At 37.0% G+C, this 18,276-nt stretch overlaps 2 protein-coding genes across 2 annotated transcripts; one reads left to right on the top strand and one right to left on the bottom strand.

Moving 5' to 3' along the window:
* The first annotated feature begins 5,402 nt into the window (after positions 1 to 5,402).
* Positions 5,403 to 7,031, top strand: LOC103933781 (protein CANDIDATE G-PROTEIN COUPLED RECEPTOR 7). The gene has a single exon (XM_009343472.3). The coding sequence runs from the start codon at positions 5,426 to 5,428 to the stop codon at positions 6,740 to 6,742; it is 1,317 nt and encodes a 438-aa protein (XP_009341747.2). The 5' UTR covers positions 5,403 to 5,425; the 3' UTR covers positions 6,743 to 7,031.
* Positions 7,032 to 15,299: 8,268 nt separating this feature from the next.
* On the bottom strand, positions 15,300 to 16,025 carry LOC103933792. Its single transcript, XM_009343480.3, has one exon. The coding sequence runs from the start codon at positions 15,929 to 15,931 to the stop codon at positions 15,458 to 15,460; it is 474 nt and encodes a 157-aa protein (XP_009341755.1). The 5' UTR covers positions 15,932 to 16,025; the 3' UTR covers positions 15,300 to 15,457.
* Between the last annotated feature and the right edge of the window lie 2,251 nt (positions 16,026 to 18,276).

Raw genomic sequence — 18,276 nt, 5'->3', positions numbered from 1 at the left:
CACCTCGGAATGATACAAGTCTTTGTCCCGAAGTGAACAAAATTGCAGCACGTTTCTTATCAGTTTGTCCATCGTGCCCTCTAAACCTCACATTTTTATTCAATTTATCTTTTGTTTTGTTTGGGTTGAGATGCTGTTTTTGTTTTCACTATTGTATGGCATGTCAGGGTTGGTTAGACATGAGTTGGTAGGAGTGCGATTCTTTTTGGTTTGGGTTATATGGCTTGAGGTTGAAGCCAATGAAAGTAAGAGCAACTCCACCCTAAGCAATCTCCTGGGTTAGGTTAATGGGCAATTCAATTCCCCAGCCCGCCCCCCCCCCCTCCAAAACAAGCTCCAGCCCTTTCCAATAACCTAGGGCTCCAGGGGAGCGCGACAGAGCCCCCAGGCTCGAATTGTCTAGCTCAACGACGGGCCAGAGTGACGTTAGACTGATGTTATGGTGGCGTCAACCATGATTTTTAATTTTATTTAGCCAAGCACGTGCAATTCACGCACGAGGAAGGGCGAGCCGGCTAGCAAGACTGCAGCACTGCAGCACTGGAGCCTGCACTACAACGCACTAACCCTCTCAACCGTTCGATCTACACAGGGTTCTATCCTACGATCTAGATTTTTTTCAACTAAAAAATAAAAGAAAAATCTGAAACAATCACTTTTTACTTTTTGGGCAACATGGCACAATGTGTTGGATTACCAAAAAAAATGTAATACGGAAAAATTGTTTAAAAAAATACAAAAAAAAAAATATATATATATATATATATATATATTCAATGGTGCTATTGGGCAATCCACAAAAATTGTACTTTCTTAATGACATAGCATGACGAGATTGGTTAAAAATCTATCCAAAATTAAAAATAAAGTTATCGTTTGTTATTTCATAAATAAAAAAAATGATATTCTAATTCGAATTGCCTAGCCTATTTAGTTTAAGGGTGGATATGCACTTGGATAGTTAGAGTTCACTAAAGGCAATTAGTGTGCACTTTGGGGGATTGGGTTGCCTATAGCCCAAGATATATTTAAGGGGTGGAGTTGCTCTAAAGTCGTAGTTCTGGTTGGTTTTTTTTTTTTTTTTTTTTTTGTCAAACTAATTTCCTTTTATTAAATAAAAAGACTAGTACTAGCAATAGAGAGCTCAAAAGGTAGCTCATAATTAATTAAATAAATAAATAAACCCTAAAAAGAGCCAGTTGATAAACAACAAAAACCCCCAAAATTGGAAAGGAAACCAACAGCCACCACCAAGCTAGACGCGCCTCCATCGCAAGGCCCCCACCACCAAGAGAACAAGCCAACAAAAAAATTGGGTCAACAAAAAATGGGGGTGAACAAGCCACCTGCGCAATGAGTACTTCCATAATCCTACCAAATAATGTTAACAACATTTTAACAACTACCCAAAACTCAAGTGCGTCGCCAAGTAGAAGCACTCGGGCCAAGTAGCAATGTTTTGGGGTTGAGGACGTGCGATATAAAGTAGCATTGGAGCAAGAGATGTGCATGAATACGCAAATCTAAGACAAGCTTCGGAATTGAGACAAAAACTCAAGGAAAGCGAAAAAGCAAGGTAGAAACTAAAAAGGAAACAGAAAAGGAGGAGAAGTTGGATAGGAAGGCTGAAAAGGGGAAAGGAAAATGGGCTGTGATGCAGTAAGAGGGAAAGGGCAGAGAAGATGAGAAGGAAGGAGGAGGATTAGGGGAGGAGGTAGCAGGCTGCTACCGACCCCAAGCAGGAGCAAACGGTAGCAACTAAGAAATAGATCTAGGGTTTGTAGTTGGCCTTTCAGAGCTTGTTAGGGCGAAGGGTTAAATTATGTAGTGTCTCAGGTTGGTTTGATTAGCTTATAATGGTGTAGGTGTATAGTTAAAAGTTCATCTATAAATCTATATTACTAATTCATACACAATACTAATAGCATGTTTAATCGAAGGGGCAACATCATGGGCCATATAACATTACCTTTCTATTGGAAGCAGTGGATCCTTTGACTAGATGGATATGATTTTTCTTTTCAACTCACTGCGTCTTAAGTTCAAAATTTTCCCCTTCTTTTTAGTGTAAATCAACGTTAAATATCGCTTGTATTCAAATTTAATGTGTGTGTATATATGTACACACACACATATATTACCTTCTTTTATTGAATTAAACCACCTAAGCCACTCCATTTTTCATAGGGGTGTACTCAATTAAGAGTTTAAAGAATTTTAAAAGAGTGTACATATCTAGATACATTTTATCAAGATTTTAAATGAATTCATGAAAGACTATAGGTATTCAATCAAGATTTTAAAAGAGTGCATATAATTTTAAAGCAATCCTTGGAATTTCAAATTTAAAAGTAATTCATAAAATGTTGTGTATTCAATTAATATTTGATTTTATAGTATTCTAAGAGGGTGCATGAGTTTGAGACTCTCAAATCGAAGTGTATTCAATATTTATAAACATTTAAAAGTTCACCTTGTAATGAATAAAAAAAATTTATGACTTCAAAAAAGTTTACAAAAATCTTGTAGTATTCAATTATGACTTCTTTGTTTTATTATTATAAAAATTCATATGCATTCAAGACTTCACTTATTTAAAGACTTTGAAACGGTCATGTATTTTGATAGACTTGGAATGCCTTTTTTTTTTTTTTTTATTAAAAAAAATTCAAAACAAATTCAACATCTTCCCTTAAGATTTTAGTGGATCTCATTTTTCTCAATTATTTGATGATATATTTTACCACCCACCATATTACTATGACTATATCTCCGCTATCCACCAGACCACCACCATAACCGTGTCACTCTTGTTGGATAAATATCAACAATCTGTGACAAATTTATATATGCTAATAATAAATGCGAATAAATATTTTACAGAATATAAACAGAATGCAATAATAATTAAGTAGATAAACAGAAGATCGAGGTTTTCATACCGCAATGTCCTTGAAACAGAATTTTCGTCCCTACTCAGTGCTTGTTGTTCTACGGATGTCTGCTTCACCAGGATTCAATGATCAAGTTAAAATTCCAGCATCGGAAAACTTAACTTCTGGCGAATTTCTTTGTGGTTCTCTCAATAAGAATGCTTTGGATTGTAGAATGAGATTTACGTTTTTATGTGTTCTAAATGTCATGCAGATGGATGTGTGTGTGTATATATATATTATATAATATGATTATGCCTGTTTGCAACAGGTATGGAGAAATGATGCATATATTGGGAGACATCTTCTTAGATGGGTGTTTGCTTTTTGCGTTCTTTCACCACTCTTCAGACTTCATCTGAAAAGATGAGTCTGTTGGTAAAAAATGAATAATTAATTAAATTCGAAAATAATTTAATTATTAGAGCCCAAGCCCAAAAGCCCCAAGGCCCAAGGCCCATTTTTCGATAATTAACTATATATTAATTAGTACACCTCAAAGCCCAGTCCTAAGGGTGAGCCCAATTTTATTCTCCATAGTCCATCACTCCAATCACTTTCTATGAGGAACAAAACTTTATAAAGTGAAGGGATCTTTTGGTGGTGAGTAATGTGGAACAATGAAATACTACTCAAAATTTTCGATAATACCTCACATTTGAGTTGAAATTTCATTCAAACACCACCAATTTACTTATAACACCCCACATTTGAATGCAAATGTTTGAATAGGCTGCCTAAAACTGAGAGAGAATAGATAGGACATGCATCAGGTGAAGTGTTATTTGGACTTGAACTTACCTAGTGAAAAAATATCGGGTTTACTTGGTGATGCAGTGGATGTGGAAGATCTTGAACTGTTCACTGCTCCACTGCAGTAGTAAACTGAGACAATATGCTACACACATATCATGTCTACCACATGTTAATTCATACGGTTATGTTCATTTTGTCCCTAAACAGATCCCGGAATTCGTAGAAGCTTTAGAAAATTTAGCCATTTAAATTATCATAAATGCAGCCCCATTTACTCCTATATAGGCGACATTAATTAATAATAGTTTGCCATATTTCTCTTGATAACAAGATATTAATGTCATTAAATGTATAAAACATAACCCTTCGAACTTCAACAGACAACACACATTTTATCATAAGAATTGGCAGGTTGTGTGTTTAACTTTTAAATCAAACTCAATCAGTTTGCCTATTGAACCCAAGACCCATCTTTTGATAAATAATTATATATATATATATATATATATATATATATATATATATATATATTAATTAGTACACCCCAAAGCCCAGCCCCAAGGATGAGCCCAATTTTATTCTTCATGGTCTATCACTCCAAACACTTTCAAAGCCTTATAAAGTGAGGGGACCTTTTAGTGGTGAGCAATGTGGGACAATGAAATTCTACTCAAAATTTCCAACAACTCTCTCTTATTTTCTCCCTTAACGCTTAACTCCCCATTTTCTCTAACCTATCATCTTCTATGTACATTAACACAGATGGACGCCACCACCAACTCACCGTTTTCCGATGAAAATCCGATCAATTCCTCGTCGGATTGGATGAGACTAGGACCACGGATCACTTCCCCTTCATCCTGAGGTTCTGATTCAAGCATGGGAGGCTCAAATATGCCTCAATTTCGTGAGAAACCACAAACACAATTTTGGGCTATCAAGCTCAAGCAGTTCTCATGCCATTATCCGACCACGACTTGGCCTAAAAATGGTATATTTCTATTCCTTGTTCTCTGATCTTCGTTTTGAGATAAATTTCATGTGTTTTGGTAAAGATTTGAGGTTGAACAAAACATAAATTTTCCCGACCTTCTTCCTTGCAAGATTTGACGGTTGTAGCAGTGCAACCTATGGTTGAGGGATGAAGAAAGAGACGCGAGTTGGGAGAGAAGGGAGAGTTTGAGGGAGAAAGAGAATTATTTTTTTTCAATTAAATTTAATTGTTAAATAAATAACAATAATTTATTATTTATTAATTTTTATTCTAGTTGGCGAATGAGTGGACTCTGCTCCTTCTACGTCAGCATTTGACAGAAAAGTTAACGGATGTATAACATTGCAACAATTTTATATGACATTGCAATATTTAAAATATAAAGTATGAGATTGTTGTGTGATTCATAGTTAAGGTAATTTTGTATAATTTACTCAAAATAAATAGGACAGAAATTTTTGAATTTTTCGAAGAAAAAAAATACATGGTACAAACAAAGAACCAGAAATGAAAGTTTACCCATTTTCTCCGCGAGTCCACGTAACAGAGAACCAGAAATGGGCCTGACGGCCAACTGGGCTTCATATCGGCCCTAAGAAGGGGGCAATATGGTTAACTGAAAGAAATCTTAATATCCACGCCACCACATATTCGCTTCCTTCGTCCCCAAAATCCCAACCCTCGCCCCGATCTCCCCCATTTCCCACCAGAGGTCAAACCCCCGACCCTCGCCGAGAGCAAAATGACGAAACTGCCCCTCGTCCCTCTCGTCATCGCCGTCCTGGTGGCGGCCCAGGTTTCTCCGATCGCCGCGGAGATTAAGACCCTCACGATCTCCTCCGACAACCGCCCCATGATCCTCTTTGAGAAGTTCGGGTTCACCCACACCGGTCAAGTGAGCATCCGGGTCTCGCAGGTGTCCGTCGCCTCCAAGCTCAACAACATCGAGCCCTCCCGCCTCGGCTTCTTCCTCCTCTCCGAGGAGTCCCTCCTCCAGGTCCTCGTCGAGATCCAGCAGAACCCTCAGCTCTGCGTCTTGGACTCCCGCTACATTACCCACCTCTTCAATTTTAAGGAGCTCTCCCCGCCGCCGCGCGCCTCCTTCGAACACTCCTACCCGGTCTCCGCCCCCAACGAATACAGCCTCTTCTTCGCCAATTGCGCGCCGGACACCACAGTCTCAATGCTCGTACGGACGGAGGTCTACAATCTTGATCCGGATGGGTCCCGCGACTATCTCTCCGCCGGGTTGACCCACCTGCCTTCGCTGTTTTCGGTCTTTTTTGTCGCGTATTTGGTGTTTGTCGGCTTCTGGGTCTACCTCTGTTACACCAACAAGAGATCCGTGCACCGGATCCATCTATTGATGGGCGGATTGCTTCTGATGAAGGCGTTGAATCTGATTTGTGCGGCGGAGGACAAGCACTACGTGAAGGTCACCGGCACCGCGCATGGCTGGGATGTGCTGTTCTACATCTTCCAATTCCTCCGTGTCGTTTTGTTGTTTACCGTGATCGTTTTGATCGGGACCGGGTGGTCGTTCTTGAAGCCCTTTTTGCAGGAGAAGGAGAAGAAGGTGTTGATGATTGTGATCCCTCTTCAGGTCTTGGCCAACGTAGCGTCGATTGTGATCGGCGAAACGGGGCCCTTTATCAAGGACTGGGTCACCTGGAACCAGGTGTTTTTGTTGGTTGATATCATTTGCTGTTGTGCTATCATCTTCCCAATTGTTTGGTCCATCAGGTCTCTGAGAGAAACCTCGAAAACCGACGGAAAAGCTGCCAGGAACTTGGCAAAGCTGACTCTTTTCAGGCAATTTTACGTTGTCGTTATTGGGTACTTGTACTTCACACGAATCGTTGTTTTTGCGCTCAAGACCATCGCCGCGTACAAGTACCAGTGGGTGAGCAATGCAGCTGAGGAGACCGCGAGCCTTGCGTTTTACATGGTGATGTTCTATATGTTCAGGCCGGTGGAGAGGAATGAGTACTTTATTCTTGATGACGAGGAAGAAGAGGCTGCAGAGATGGCTCTTAGGGACGAGGAGTTCGAGCTTTAAATCGGGTACTGTTCAATTTTTGCTACCCATCTATATTTGACTGCTGCTGCTGATGCCACGCCCTCAATGTTTTGCATTCCGCTTATCGGATTTATTGATAGAGTTGATGATGGGTCAGGTCTGTTGCTACATCTGCTTTCCTTTCAATGGTATTATTGTTTTTTATTGCCTGTTATAAGAAGTTTGACGCGTTAAGATACTGTGCCTTGTAGAATGTGTTTGATAGGATTTCCAATGGAAAAATGCGGATAATGATTTTGTTATATAATGCTGATACTGATTTCAATTACGATGATGGTATTGATTTCTGCCGATAGTTTTTGTTTAGATTTGGTGTGTTATGCTATTCAGTTTTCAATCTGTACCACATTACCAGTGGTGACTCATTTCATTCTTAATAGTGTTGTTAATAGATGTTTCAATCATAGACGATGGTGCCAAATTAAGTTTTTTTTCATTTCGTACCCTAATAAGTTCATTCATAATAAGATTTTGGTTATGGTTTCTGTACGATAGTGACCCAGTTCAAAGGTTCTTGGGCTTATCCCCTTGGGAAATATGGTAACTCCATGCTATTAGAAGCGTGAAACTGTTGGAAGTTCAATGTAACCTTGATTCACACCAGGAAACTTTATAATTAAAGCACTTAAAACTTTGAATACTTAGCATTGTTCGAAACTACTGGAGACTGGAGATATAATCATCCAGTCAATCTTTACTGTTTGTTACAGATAATTGGGAAATTAGCAATTATGTTGATCCCCTAAGACTAACATCAATCTGAAATCTAGTTTAGCAGTGATGACCAATCTTTGTGGAGGGGATTCATGGGTCTTGATTCAGAGGCCTCAATCAGCTTGTGTTGTGTCCCTTTTCTCTGGCTTGTGTTCTTTTATGGTGTATCCAGAAAGGATTTTTTATCATTGATCTTAAAATGACAAACTTATAGACGTTTTACTGTGGACGGTTGTGTTCTTTGGTTCTGTGTCTACTTCCTTTCAGCCATTCTGATCACGGTAAATGGCTTCTGTTCACCAGCTATATAAGTGTGCTTTGCCATTGAAACTGCCTAGTGTTCCTGTATATATTTTAAATTTTGAAAAGAAGGCTAAGATATGTATGCGCCTGCTTTGTTATTGCATCATAAGCACCTAATCAAACAGTGGTTTTTTGTAGTGTTGTTAAGTTGCTGATGTAATTGAAAGTTGAAACTTTCTTTGCTACCATTGTTAAGTTGCCGATAGAGTCCAAGTTTGAAACTTTCTTTGCTAGTGTTGTTGAGTTGATGATGTAGTTGAAAGTTGAAACTTTCCATTGAGGTACCAGGGTCTAACCAGAGTTAGTTGCGTTAGGAGAGATGTCATAAGAACGCATCCATGCCGGGGCAGAAAATGAAGACGGTATATATGGGGGAGTCTGGTGAGGAAAAGGAGAGGTCGGAGTGATTGGTAGTTTAAGGAGGGGTTCTAATTTCTATATCAAGGGAGGATGTGTGGACGAGAAGGCGATAAAGGAGAGGAAGCAAATATTTCTTGATTGAATGGATTCTTAGGAAGGGGAAAAAAAAAGTCTTCTCCCAAATGAAGTTGTAGTGCCTCTTTCTAAATGCAAACCAGATTTGAATTGATTTTCTCAGTTTGTTTCTCTGTCTTGTTAATATTTACTCGTTTTGTTCATCACCAAGAAAGCAAGATTACTACAGCTTAAGTAACATGTGTAATAATAAGTACGTAAGCTCCTAACTACGGTTCCACTAGAAATAATGTCGACGGCTACGATAAGAATCTCCTTTAATACAAAATTGTCTAGGGATCTTCGAACAACGTCGCGGCGGTCCTCCGTTCATGGATGCCGGATAATATTGTAGGAGGTGAAATAAGAGTTGAACTATTTGTATCAAATTTATCGGCCCCGAGTCTCGTAATGATATGGTCTATGTGAAATTTACTTTTGCAAGTCGATTTTATCTTTGCGAGCGGTGTGATGAACAACGCGACTTATAAATGTGGTGTGATTACTTTGCGGAGACATAAACAATTTTGGTGGGGGGTTGGGGAGGAAATATTAGAAATTTTAGAGGGTTTAGGGTTTAGGTCTTACGAAATGCATTTACTGCGATGTAGGCTATCAAAACACAAAGAAGTCCCAAGTTAGGTCATCTCTAACCAAAAGGTTCAAAGGGCCAAAAGGTTGAAAATAGCCTGAAAACCGTCTCCAACCGAGAGCTAGGCTAAAGGGCTCGTTGGCCCCACCAAACAAAAAAGGGCCAAAGGGCCAATTGGTTGGCCTAAAGCAAACAGCCTTGGGTCGAGCCAGAATTTTCATTTTTCCTGTTGGATATACCAAAAGGCCAACTGGCTTGCCCAAAGCAACCAGCCCCGGGTCGAGCCAAAATTTTCATTTTTTCTGTCGGTTATATCTGACAGGAATGGTAGGCCAAAATTTCAAATACAACGGCTAGTTACCGTTAGATTCAAAAAAAAAAAATTTGGGCCATTTTTTTTTTTATGAATTTAATTTGTAGTTTTTAAATTTAAGTTGTAGTTTTTAAATTTAAGTTGTTTTTAAATTTAAATTGTTGTAGTTTTTAAATTTAAATAATAAATTATGTTTGGCCCTATGAACCCTTGGCCCTCGGTTAGAGACGATTTTTTGTAACAGAGCTAAAATGACCCTTATGGTCCTTTGGCCCTCAGTTGGAGATAGAGGCAAATATGGTCATGTACTGTTCATTAAAATATTAATATCTTGGAGAGCCAAAGGGCTACAACGAGCCATTTGGCTAGCCTTCAATTGGAGATGACCTTAAGTGTAGCCAGTTGGGAAGACTTGGGTTGCATGCCTACACTTGTCGTAGGATGTTAATCTTAAGCTTTAGCATTATAAGAGCATCTCCAAAGAAGATGTCAAATTTTAAACATCAAAATAATAGTTGATAGCTTATGTGGCAATTTGACATTTTGTACAATATTTTGCTCCACCCGATATGTTAAATAATAATGTCATTTAATAAACTTTTTATCTTTTTGTGGAGTCCAATGATTAAGGCAACCAATCAAATATTTCAAAGACATAACAACATTTATTATATATATTATATTAATCTATTAAAATATCATTTAATAAATTTGACATCTGCTATCAAATTTGACAGCAAAAGGCTTTGCCTTCAAATGACTCAACGCCACCTAAGAAATTGAAGGCTCGATTGGAGAGAGTTGTTGCCATTTTTACTGTTGTATGCCTACATGGCAATTTTGACATCTCATTTGGAGATGCTCTAAGGCTATCTCCAATAGAGAAGGCTAAAGGTCTAAAAGTCAGAAAATGGACCGAATTGTCCAAAGATTTATCTCCAACCGAAGGCTGGGCGATAATTATATGGAGTTCACCGGGTCATTATTTGGCCAAAAGACATCAGGCTGGCCAAATGTAGTCTCCCATGCTTCTCCACCATATCATATCATATCATTTGTTGGGCATAAATCAAGTTGTGCGAGAAAACTTGGGATTTTGAAGTGACAATATCCGCGACCAGTGTGTGACTAAGAGGAGACAAAGAGAAGCAAGTATGAAGACAAGAGAGCAATGCAATCTCCTAGTCGGTGTCTAGTAAGTTGTCTTGTATAAGTTTTGTACTTCTTGGCTTTTTCTTAGTAAATTCTTTAATGGGCAGTGTGCTCGTGGATTTTCCCCATTGTGTGTGGGGTTTTACCACGTAAAAGAAATTCTCGGCGTTCTTGTCTCATTAATACCGAAAATTCCGAATCGAACTGAAAAAATCCCGAAACCAAACCGAAAAAATCCTAAACCAAAAATCCCAAAAATTTCAGTACTCAATCTCGAACTGATCCCGAAATTTTGGTATGGAAATCGGTCTCACATTTTCATTCGTTCGATAATCCCAACCGGACTGAAATAAAAAAAATATATCATTTAATCATAGTTCCAAACCATGGACATCTTTTAATTCCTCATTATCAAACACAAAAGTACAGTATTAACAAATGATTGAGGACTATCACGACATAAACTGAATTAAGATATCAAAGTATGGACTATGGAGCAATCGGAACTAAGAATATGAAAACAAGCTAACTGCATTTTACACCTTTTAAGTTTGGAGAGATTTTTAAAATGGGGCACGAGTTTTTAATTTTCTCAATATTGCACCATGAAGTTTTAAAATCATATCAATTAATGGCTTCTGCCAAGTTAAGTTATTTGTTCCTTAATTAAATTAAAGATGTGACAAGCATGGAACTCACGACACTCTCATACATCATCTATTGGTCTCACGACACTTTCATACCTCAACTTTTTAAAATGACAATGTCATACCTCATTTTACGAATTTGTGCCAATATCATACCTCCGTCAGTTTTTCTGTTAATTTATCAGTTAAATGCTGACGTGGCTTGATTTGGGACCCACTTTCTATTAAAAATTTATAAACTAAAAAAAATTAAAATAATAAACAAAAGTTAAAAAAAAAAAAAAAAACCAAACAAAACTTCCCCTCTGCTCGCCCTCTCTTCTCCCTTATCTCCATCTCCCCTCCTTATCTTCCTACCTGCTGCAACCCAGAAAAAAGGAAAAAAACAAAACAAAACTTTGTCTTCCCCCCCCCCCCCCCCACAGGCGCCCTTTCTCTTCTCCCCCATCTTCATCTTCTTTCCTCTTCTTCCCCCTATTTGCTGCAACCCAGAAAAAAGAAAAAAAAACAAACAAAACTTCCCCCACCCCCCTCCCCCCGCGCGCCCTCTCTCTTCTCCCCCATCTTCATCTCATTTCCTCTTTTTCCTACCTGCTGCAACCCCAGGAAAAAGAAAGAAAAAAAATTCACAAAACTTTGTCCCTTCTCCCCCATCTTCATTTTCTTTCCTCTTCTTCCCCCTATCTGCTGCAACCTAGAAAAAAGAAAAGAAAAAAAAAAGAATCAATTGTTTTCCCCCGCACCCACCCTCTTCCCTCCTCTACACACCCCACTCTTTAAATCCACATCCATTCCCCCCATTTTCTCTGTGCCCAGGTTCTCCACTCACGGAATTGGCATGGCAACGGGATCCGGGTTTTTTTATTCTTCTTCTTCCTCCTCCTTCTTCTCCTTTTTGGGTTGCATGGGGTTGGATTTGTTTTTATTTTTTTTTTGAGGGGGGGGGGGACGAACTGGGTTGGGTTTTTATTCTTCTTCTTCTTCTCCTCCTTCCTTCCTTCTTCTTCTTCTTCTTAGTTGATGGGTTTTCAATTTTTTTTTTTTTTTTTTTGTTAAAGATTAAGCAGGGAAGAAGATGAAGATGGGGAGGAAGGGACAAAAGGTTTTGCTGTTTTGTTTTTAACTTTTGTTTTAGTTTTTTTAATTTTTTAATAGAAAGTGGGGTCTGGATCAACTCACGTTAGCATTTAACTCAGAAATTAACGGTAGGCTAATGGAATGTATAATATTGGCACAAATTCGTAAGATGAGGTATGACATTATCAATTTTAAAAGATGAGGTATGAAAGTGTCATGACATCAATAGTTGAGGTAGTTTTTTGTACTTGACCCTATTTCAATTGATATAGAAGCCACATTTGCACCATATGAACCAAAACTAGTCATCACGGAGCTTCAACATCTCCTCAATAATTGATTCATAATCCAAAACGAAAACCAATCACATGTACGGAAGTGCTACTTCTCTGAATCCTATATAGGGTCTCACATTGGACAAAACAAAAATTTACAAATTATCATACAGCCAAATAAATAGGAAACATAAGTTGTTATGATTTTAGAATCTACCGTATCAGAAAATTAAAACCATGTGATTCATTTTGAAAATCACCTAAAACACAGAAGGTGGAAAATATAATCAAATATTCTATGCTAAGATGAGAAAATAGGATTTGAATCTAAGACGTAGTAAATTGAAAATAAAGTCCCTAACTACAAAATGGTAAATATAGTAAGTCATCCTAGCATAAGAAATCCGTTTACTAGTAAAAGGTTTATAAAATAAACCCATAACCATCCAAATACACTAGAAGTCATTTGCATATCTCAATTTTGTTGAAACAGAAGATTTAACATGCATACACTAATAAGTGGTGGATTGTTTTGATGGTCAGAGCTTTCTTTTTTAACCAATTGCATTCCAAGTTCAAACCCTTCTCACTTGCCTAGTGTAAGTTAAAGTAGTAATAACGCGTGTATTTAAAAAAGCATACATACAATACGAAGCAAAATAAAAAAAAAAAAAAAAAGAAAAAGAAACATAAGTCATGAGAGATGTGAGAAAACTTTATATGCAAGATTGATCAAAATATATAAACTAACCGATCATCCACTTTGGCTTCTGAATAAGTCATTTTTGTCACTGTTACAGTCTACTGATATTTCTCTTAAGTTTAACATCTTTGAAATGACAAACTTCATATTAAATTATGGTTGCCCATTGTGCTACATAGCCTAAATCTCCAACTCCGAATATCATGTATACATAAATAAAAATAAAATAATTATTACAAGTTTATAAGTCTCAGTTTTTCGGTACTTTTTCGGATGTTGATGAGGACCATAAGGGATCATCAAGTATTAGCTGCAGGCGTATTGATTAGGACATGTGATTAAGGACATGCTTAGAGTGAAAGTTTCACCAACAAAATTGCCAATGTGTTTGGTGGCCATTATCATTATATCTTTCTCTCTCCTTTTTTCATTGTCCCCCAACTTGTCACTTTGTTATTTCCTCACTCTCACTCCTTAGCTATCACATCAACTTCGTTAAGATCAAACCCTAATCCTTCAAGTTTGGGAGATTATGTAATTAACAGCCAAATTCACATATTGATGTTTCTGGCTAGCATGATTCACAGTTTAGTAGCATAAATAGCAAATTATTTGGTAACATAGCACATCTCGTTTCTTTATTGTTAGAGTTGTGCCAGCAACAACTACTCACATACGCGTGAATGACTGTCAGCCACTAATGTTTTTTGAATAGCTTTTAGGTGTTATACAAGTTTAATCTACAATGCATCAAACTAGCAATCATCCACAATACATTAACGATTGACAGAAACTCAAACATATATGTAACCGTCTTATTTACCCACGTTTTAGTGTTGTTAATTCATGCCTTCTAGTCTCTGATAATTCCCATGAGCATGACTATACATGCCATAACTTAATTGTTAATAGAGGTCATGACATGAAAACCTTCACTAATCACTTTAACTTTGGCTCTTTGTAGTATTTGAACGCAGTTTAATCCTGTTGGATATTGAGATTATACTGAATTTACCCATCCGATCAATCTCATAATATAAGATCGAAGAGCTATGGCACTCATTTCGTGTAGGAAGAGAGGGATATCTGATTATATGTAAGATTCTCCACCTTATTTCTTTAATGTCGGATTGCAATAAGTCACGCGTTGAGTTTTACAACTTTTGAATTGCAACAAAAGAATTATAGTTATATCATACACAGGAACATAATTTTTCGTCATTCAGCACGTTGAATTGTTCCTTTTCTATGTTTCAGTTGGCACCAAATCAAAGGTTAATTTAACCGTAACGGTAGGCTTTTCCTATTAAGACAGCAATATACTTTGACCCAAATGATCCCTCAACCCAACAGAAGCCAATTAGCAAAATTTTAACATGAAGTTTTTGTCTTAATCCATATATATACACCTTTTTAATATTTTACCGTCAAATCGAATGAATTGAAAAAGATCAAATGACATAAATTAATAATAAATGTGTGAGAAGTAAAAAAGAATATGTGCACATCCCTATATATATTATATTTATTTTCAGGTTGTAATACTGATCAAAGCTCGAATCCTTTCAGTACCCAATAAAAAATAAAGCTTGAAACTTTTTGTGAATGACCATTCAGATTCAAGGATTTGGAATCTCTTCGAGGCAATTGGTCGGGATCCTCCTGATTAGTGTTAGTGGATCGTTGGATTTTTATCCAACGGTTATAATTATTATAACTTTCAGAAAGTTTCATATTTGTAATCGTTGGATAAAAATCCAATGGTCCACTAACACTGATCAGGAGGATCTGCCTCGGAGAGGATCCACATCCCAGATTCAAAACAGGTCCTGCTATTATTTATTTATTTTGGTGAATTAGGTGTTATAAATTTAAATCCTGTGCAGTTCAACGATACTTTAACAAAATTAATTAACTGGGATAAAGTTCGAATCAGTCAACTTTTCTATTGTTTTGACGCATGTTTCAGCAGTCATACATGTGTCTTACATGTTTTATAATATATCCGTAGTTAGCTAAGCTATGTACCTGTTAAATGCTAGCAACCTAAACTGTTTTTTCTTTTGGTACACCTGACACGACATTCGGGAAGGGGGAGTCGAAAACTGATCGGATTAAAAATGCAGAAATGAATGTCCTTAACTAATCGAGCTTCAACCGCGCGCTGCCCTAAACTCCTCCTTTTGAGTCGCTGATTAAGTATTATTCTACACCATTTACCGAGAAAGATGCAAATTTCTAAACCAAAAACGTATAAATGCAGAAAATATTGCAGAACCAAATATATATGCTACTATTTTCTCTCAGCATTTATATATTAACACTAATTACATAAACAAAACGCAAATTAACAGCAACAATCTCTGGATTATAATTTAATTAAAACACCAAAATAAAAATAAAAAACCTTCAAAAAACACAAATTACAAAAAACAAGAAGTAAATTAATCATCATGATTCACAACATCTATACTAGCAGAGCAAGACAGCAACCTCTGAAATATTCTAAAGAGAGCAGCAGATGAAAACTCCTTCACTTTCCTTAGAGCCAAACACCTACCGTTCTTTTTCCTTCCCACTTTGCACTTCCCCTTCTTACACTTATTCCCGTTACTATTGTCATTTCCAGCCATTTTCTCCTTCACTCTCCCAAAGCACTTTTGTGTTTTCTCCGGCACGCTCTCTTTCCTCGAAAACTTGTAGCTCCTGAGATACATTTGCCTGCATGAAATGCTGTCCACCACCCTCGGGTGCCCATGTCGCTGCGCGGGATCAGTTCGCCGCCCATTGGAGCTCACCGAGCGCACAAACTCCGCGTCCGACTCAGGCCACTTGTAGAGGTTCACGTAAGTGGCCCGGATCGGCACGCGGGGGTCACGTGCGTCGTTGACGCAGTTTGATATGCAAACTGAAGTCATATGTGGAGTTCAGAGGTGTATGCAAATGGGGTTTAGGGGGTTTTTATATGGAGTTTGGATGTGCTTGGAAAGAAAATAAAAGGGTAGACTAAAACAGAGAGGCAGAGGGAGAGGAGGAAGAGGGTATATATGTAATTTGGGGTGTTAATTATGATTATGTGTGTGTATAAAATTATGAATGTATATAATTTGCAATGACTGCTTGTTTGTATTGTGTCACTTCCTTTTGTGTCTGCTGTTGTTGGGCATGTGTTGGAGTTGGATGGTCTAAACACTTACACGTGTTAGATTACAATCCACGATGTAGGGTAGGGACGGAAATTGAGAATGCGAGAATCACTTCTATTTTTCGGTGCAAACATTTATATATAGGGCGATGATCCTTACATGCTCATTTTCTCTTCTTGCACACCTTTGTTCATTTTTTGTCGTTGATTTTCTTTGATTTAGTTAATCCAGTGGCCATATATATATAATGTAGACAAATAACATTAGTAGTGAGTTAAATTGTTAATTATTAGAAGAGAAGGGAGCTACACTGGGAGTGAGATGCATATCAATAGAGCTACATTGGGATAACCCACACCAAGATGCGTACCAATAGTGGAAACTAAGAATGCGAGAACCCACACCAAGATGCATATCAACACAATAGCTACACTGGGAGCAATGGGTGTTCATGACCCCAATAACCCAGTGTTTTCTCTTTGTATTTATTAAGCAATGCAAAGAATGCCTAATTTAATGGTTTAGTTGGAACGGTGGCAGATAGTTTTGCATATATTTGAAAGAGTAATATTAGGGAGACTAAATTTGTAGATAATGTTTTGGAAACTAACACTATGTTTGGGTGAAGAAATGTAAAATTATTAAGGAATTTAAAAATGACGGAAATTGAAATGACGAGATTTTATTTTCTAGAATTTGTAAATTTTCTTGTTTGGTTAACCTGAAAGAACAATGGAATTGAATACATAATTTGTTATTTTTAAACTATCAATCATAGAAATTGAGAAATGACACCTATTTACATGGAATTTGAAGGTCCCAAATTCCAAGTTTTTTTTCCACGCGGAAATTCTAAATTTCTATGTTTATGAATCCAAACAAGAGAATTGGTGCCTGTCAATTTATAAATTCTGACTTTTACCAAAATTCTATGTTTATTTCCCTCATCCAAACATAGTGTAATGGATATGGAAGTTGGTGATTGATTTATTAGTTAAATGTTGATAAACATGCTTATTCTTATTGGTGACCATAAATAATATAGGATCTGTAAAAGGAGAAAAATATGTGTAAAAATCACTTTTTAAAATATAATGTGTTCAACATCTTATGGATTTTGTTCAGAAACAACATCTTATGGATTTGTTTTCATTTTCTTTTGTTTTCAAAATTTTGTCTATATGGGTCGTAATAGCTTAAACAAGCAATTTAATCTCATAATGTTAATTAAATCACTAGATTTGGAATCATTTCTTCTAAATAGGCTCCTAATGTCAACTAAACTTAGTGGTTAAGTATTCAGATATCAAAATTCCTAAATTTTGTTCCTTCATCATTTGACTTCTTTCTCATATTCTCCACTATAAAATCTAGAAGATTCCCAAAATGCACCCAAAAGCTTAGGATTGGTTCGACATTCTCGAAATTTTTTCAAAAGCAGCTTTCTAGAAAAGTTGGGGTTAAAATTATTTTTGGTAAATGAATTTTTTTTTTTTTTTTTTTTTTTTTGTTTTTTCAAAACCATGGATCGGAAGCAGCAAAAAAACAAAAGCAATTCTACCTATACTTCTGAAAACAACGTTTTTTTCACAGCATATAAATCTCAAACTTCTATTTCTTTTGTGCCTTCAAAAAAATCTGCGTGCCCTTGATTGGCTGTAAAATAAATTAAGAATCTTAATTTGATGTTAGTACAACCAGAGATAAAATTGGAAATTTACGAAGTCTTTTGTAACACAGAAAAATTATTTGTGGAGAAGGTGATCAAATGGGCTGGTCAGGCCCATGTTCAAAACTTCGGTGATTAAATGGGCTGGTTTGATTTAAGTAAAGAGTTTTTGGATTTGAGTATGGCCCAGACTAGAACTCATGGTTATATTCTCTGAGTCTCCAGTGAAAACCCATGATTGTACGGGCTGAATTAAACATAAATATATACTCTATAATTCAGATTCCTGAAGAAGGGCCAGGTTGCAATATGCCAATTATTCTGTAGAAAATCTTGGACTCGGCCCCCGGTCACGTGACATCTTCAACCATCCAGTATAGACACGTTCTTGATACTATCCATATTTCATTATTTAGTTGAAGATATCGTGTCCGTATGTTTGTTCGCG

Source organism: the organism of the source record quoted next, unplaced genomic scaffold, assembly GCF_019419815.1.
Source record: "Pyrus x bretschneideri cultivar Hongxiangsu unplaced genomic scaffold, Pyrus_bretschneideri_v1 Contig45, whole genome shotgun sequence".
NCBI lineage: Eukaryota > Viridiplantae > Streptophyta > Magnoliopsida > Rosales > Rosaceae > Pyrus > Pyrus x bretschneideri.
Note: the sequence above shows the minus strand (reverse complement) of the source record. Positions and strands in the feature narration are given on the sequence as shown.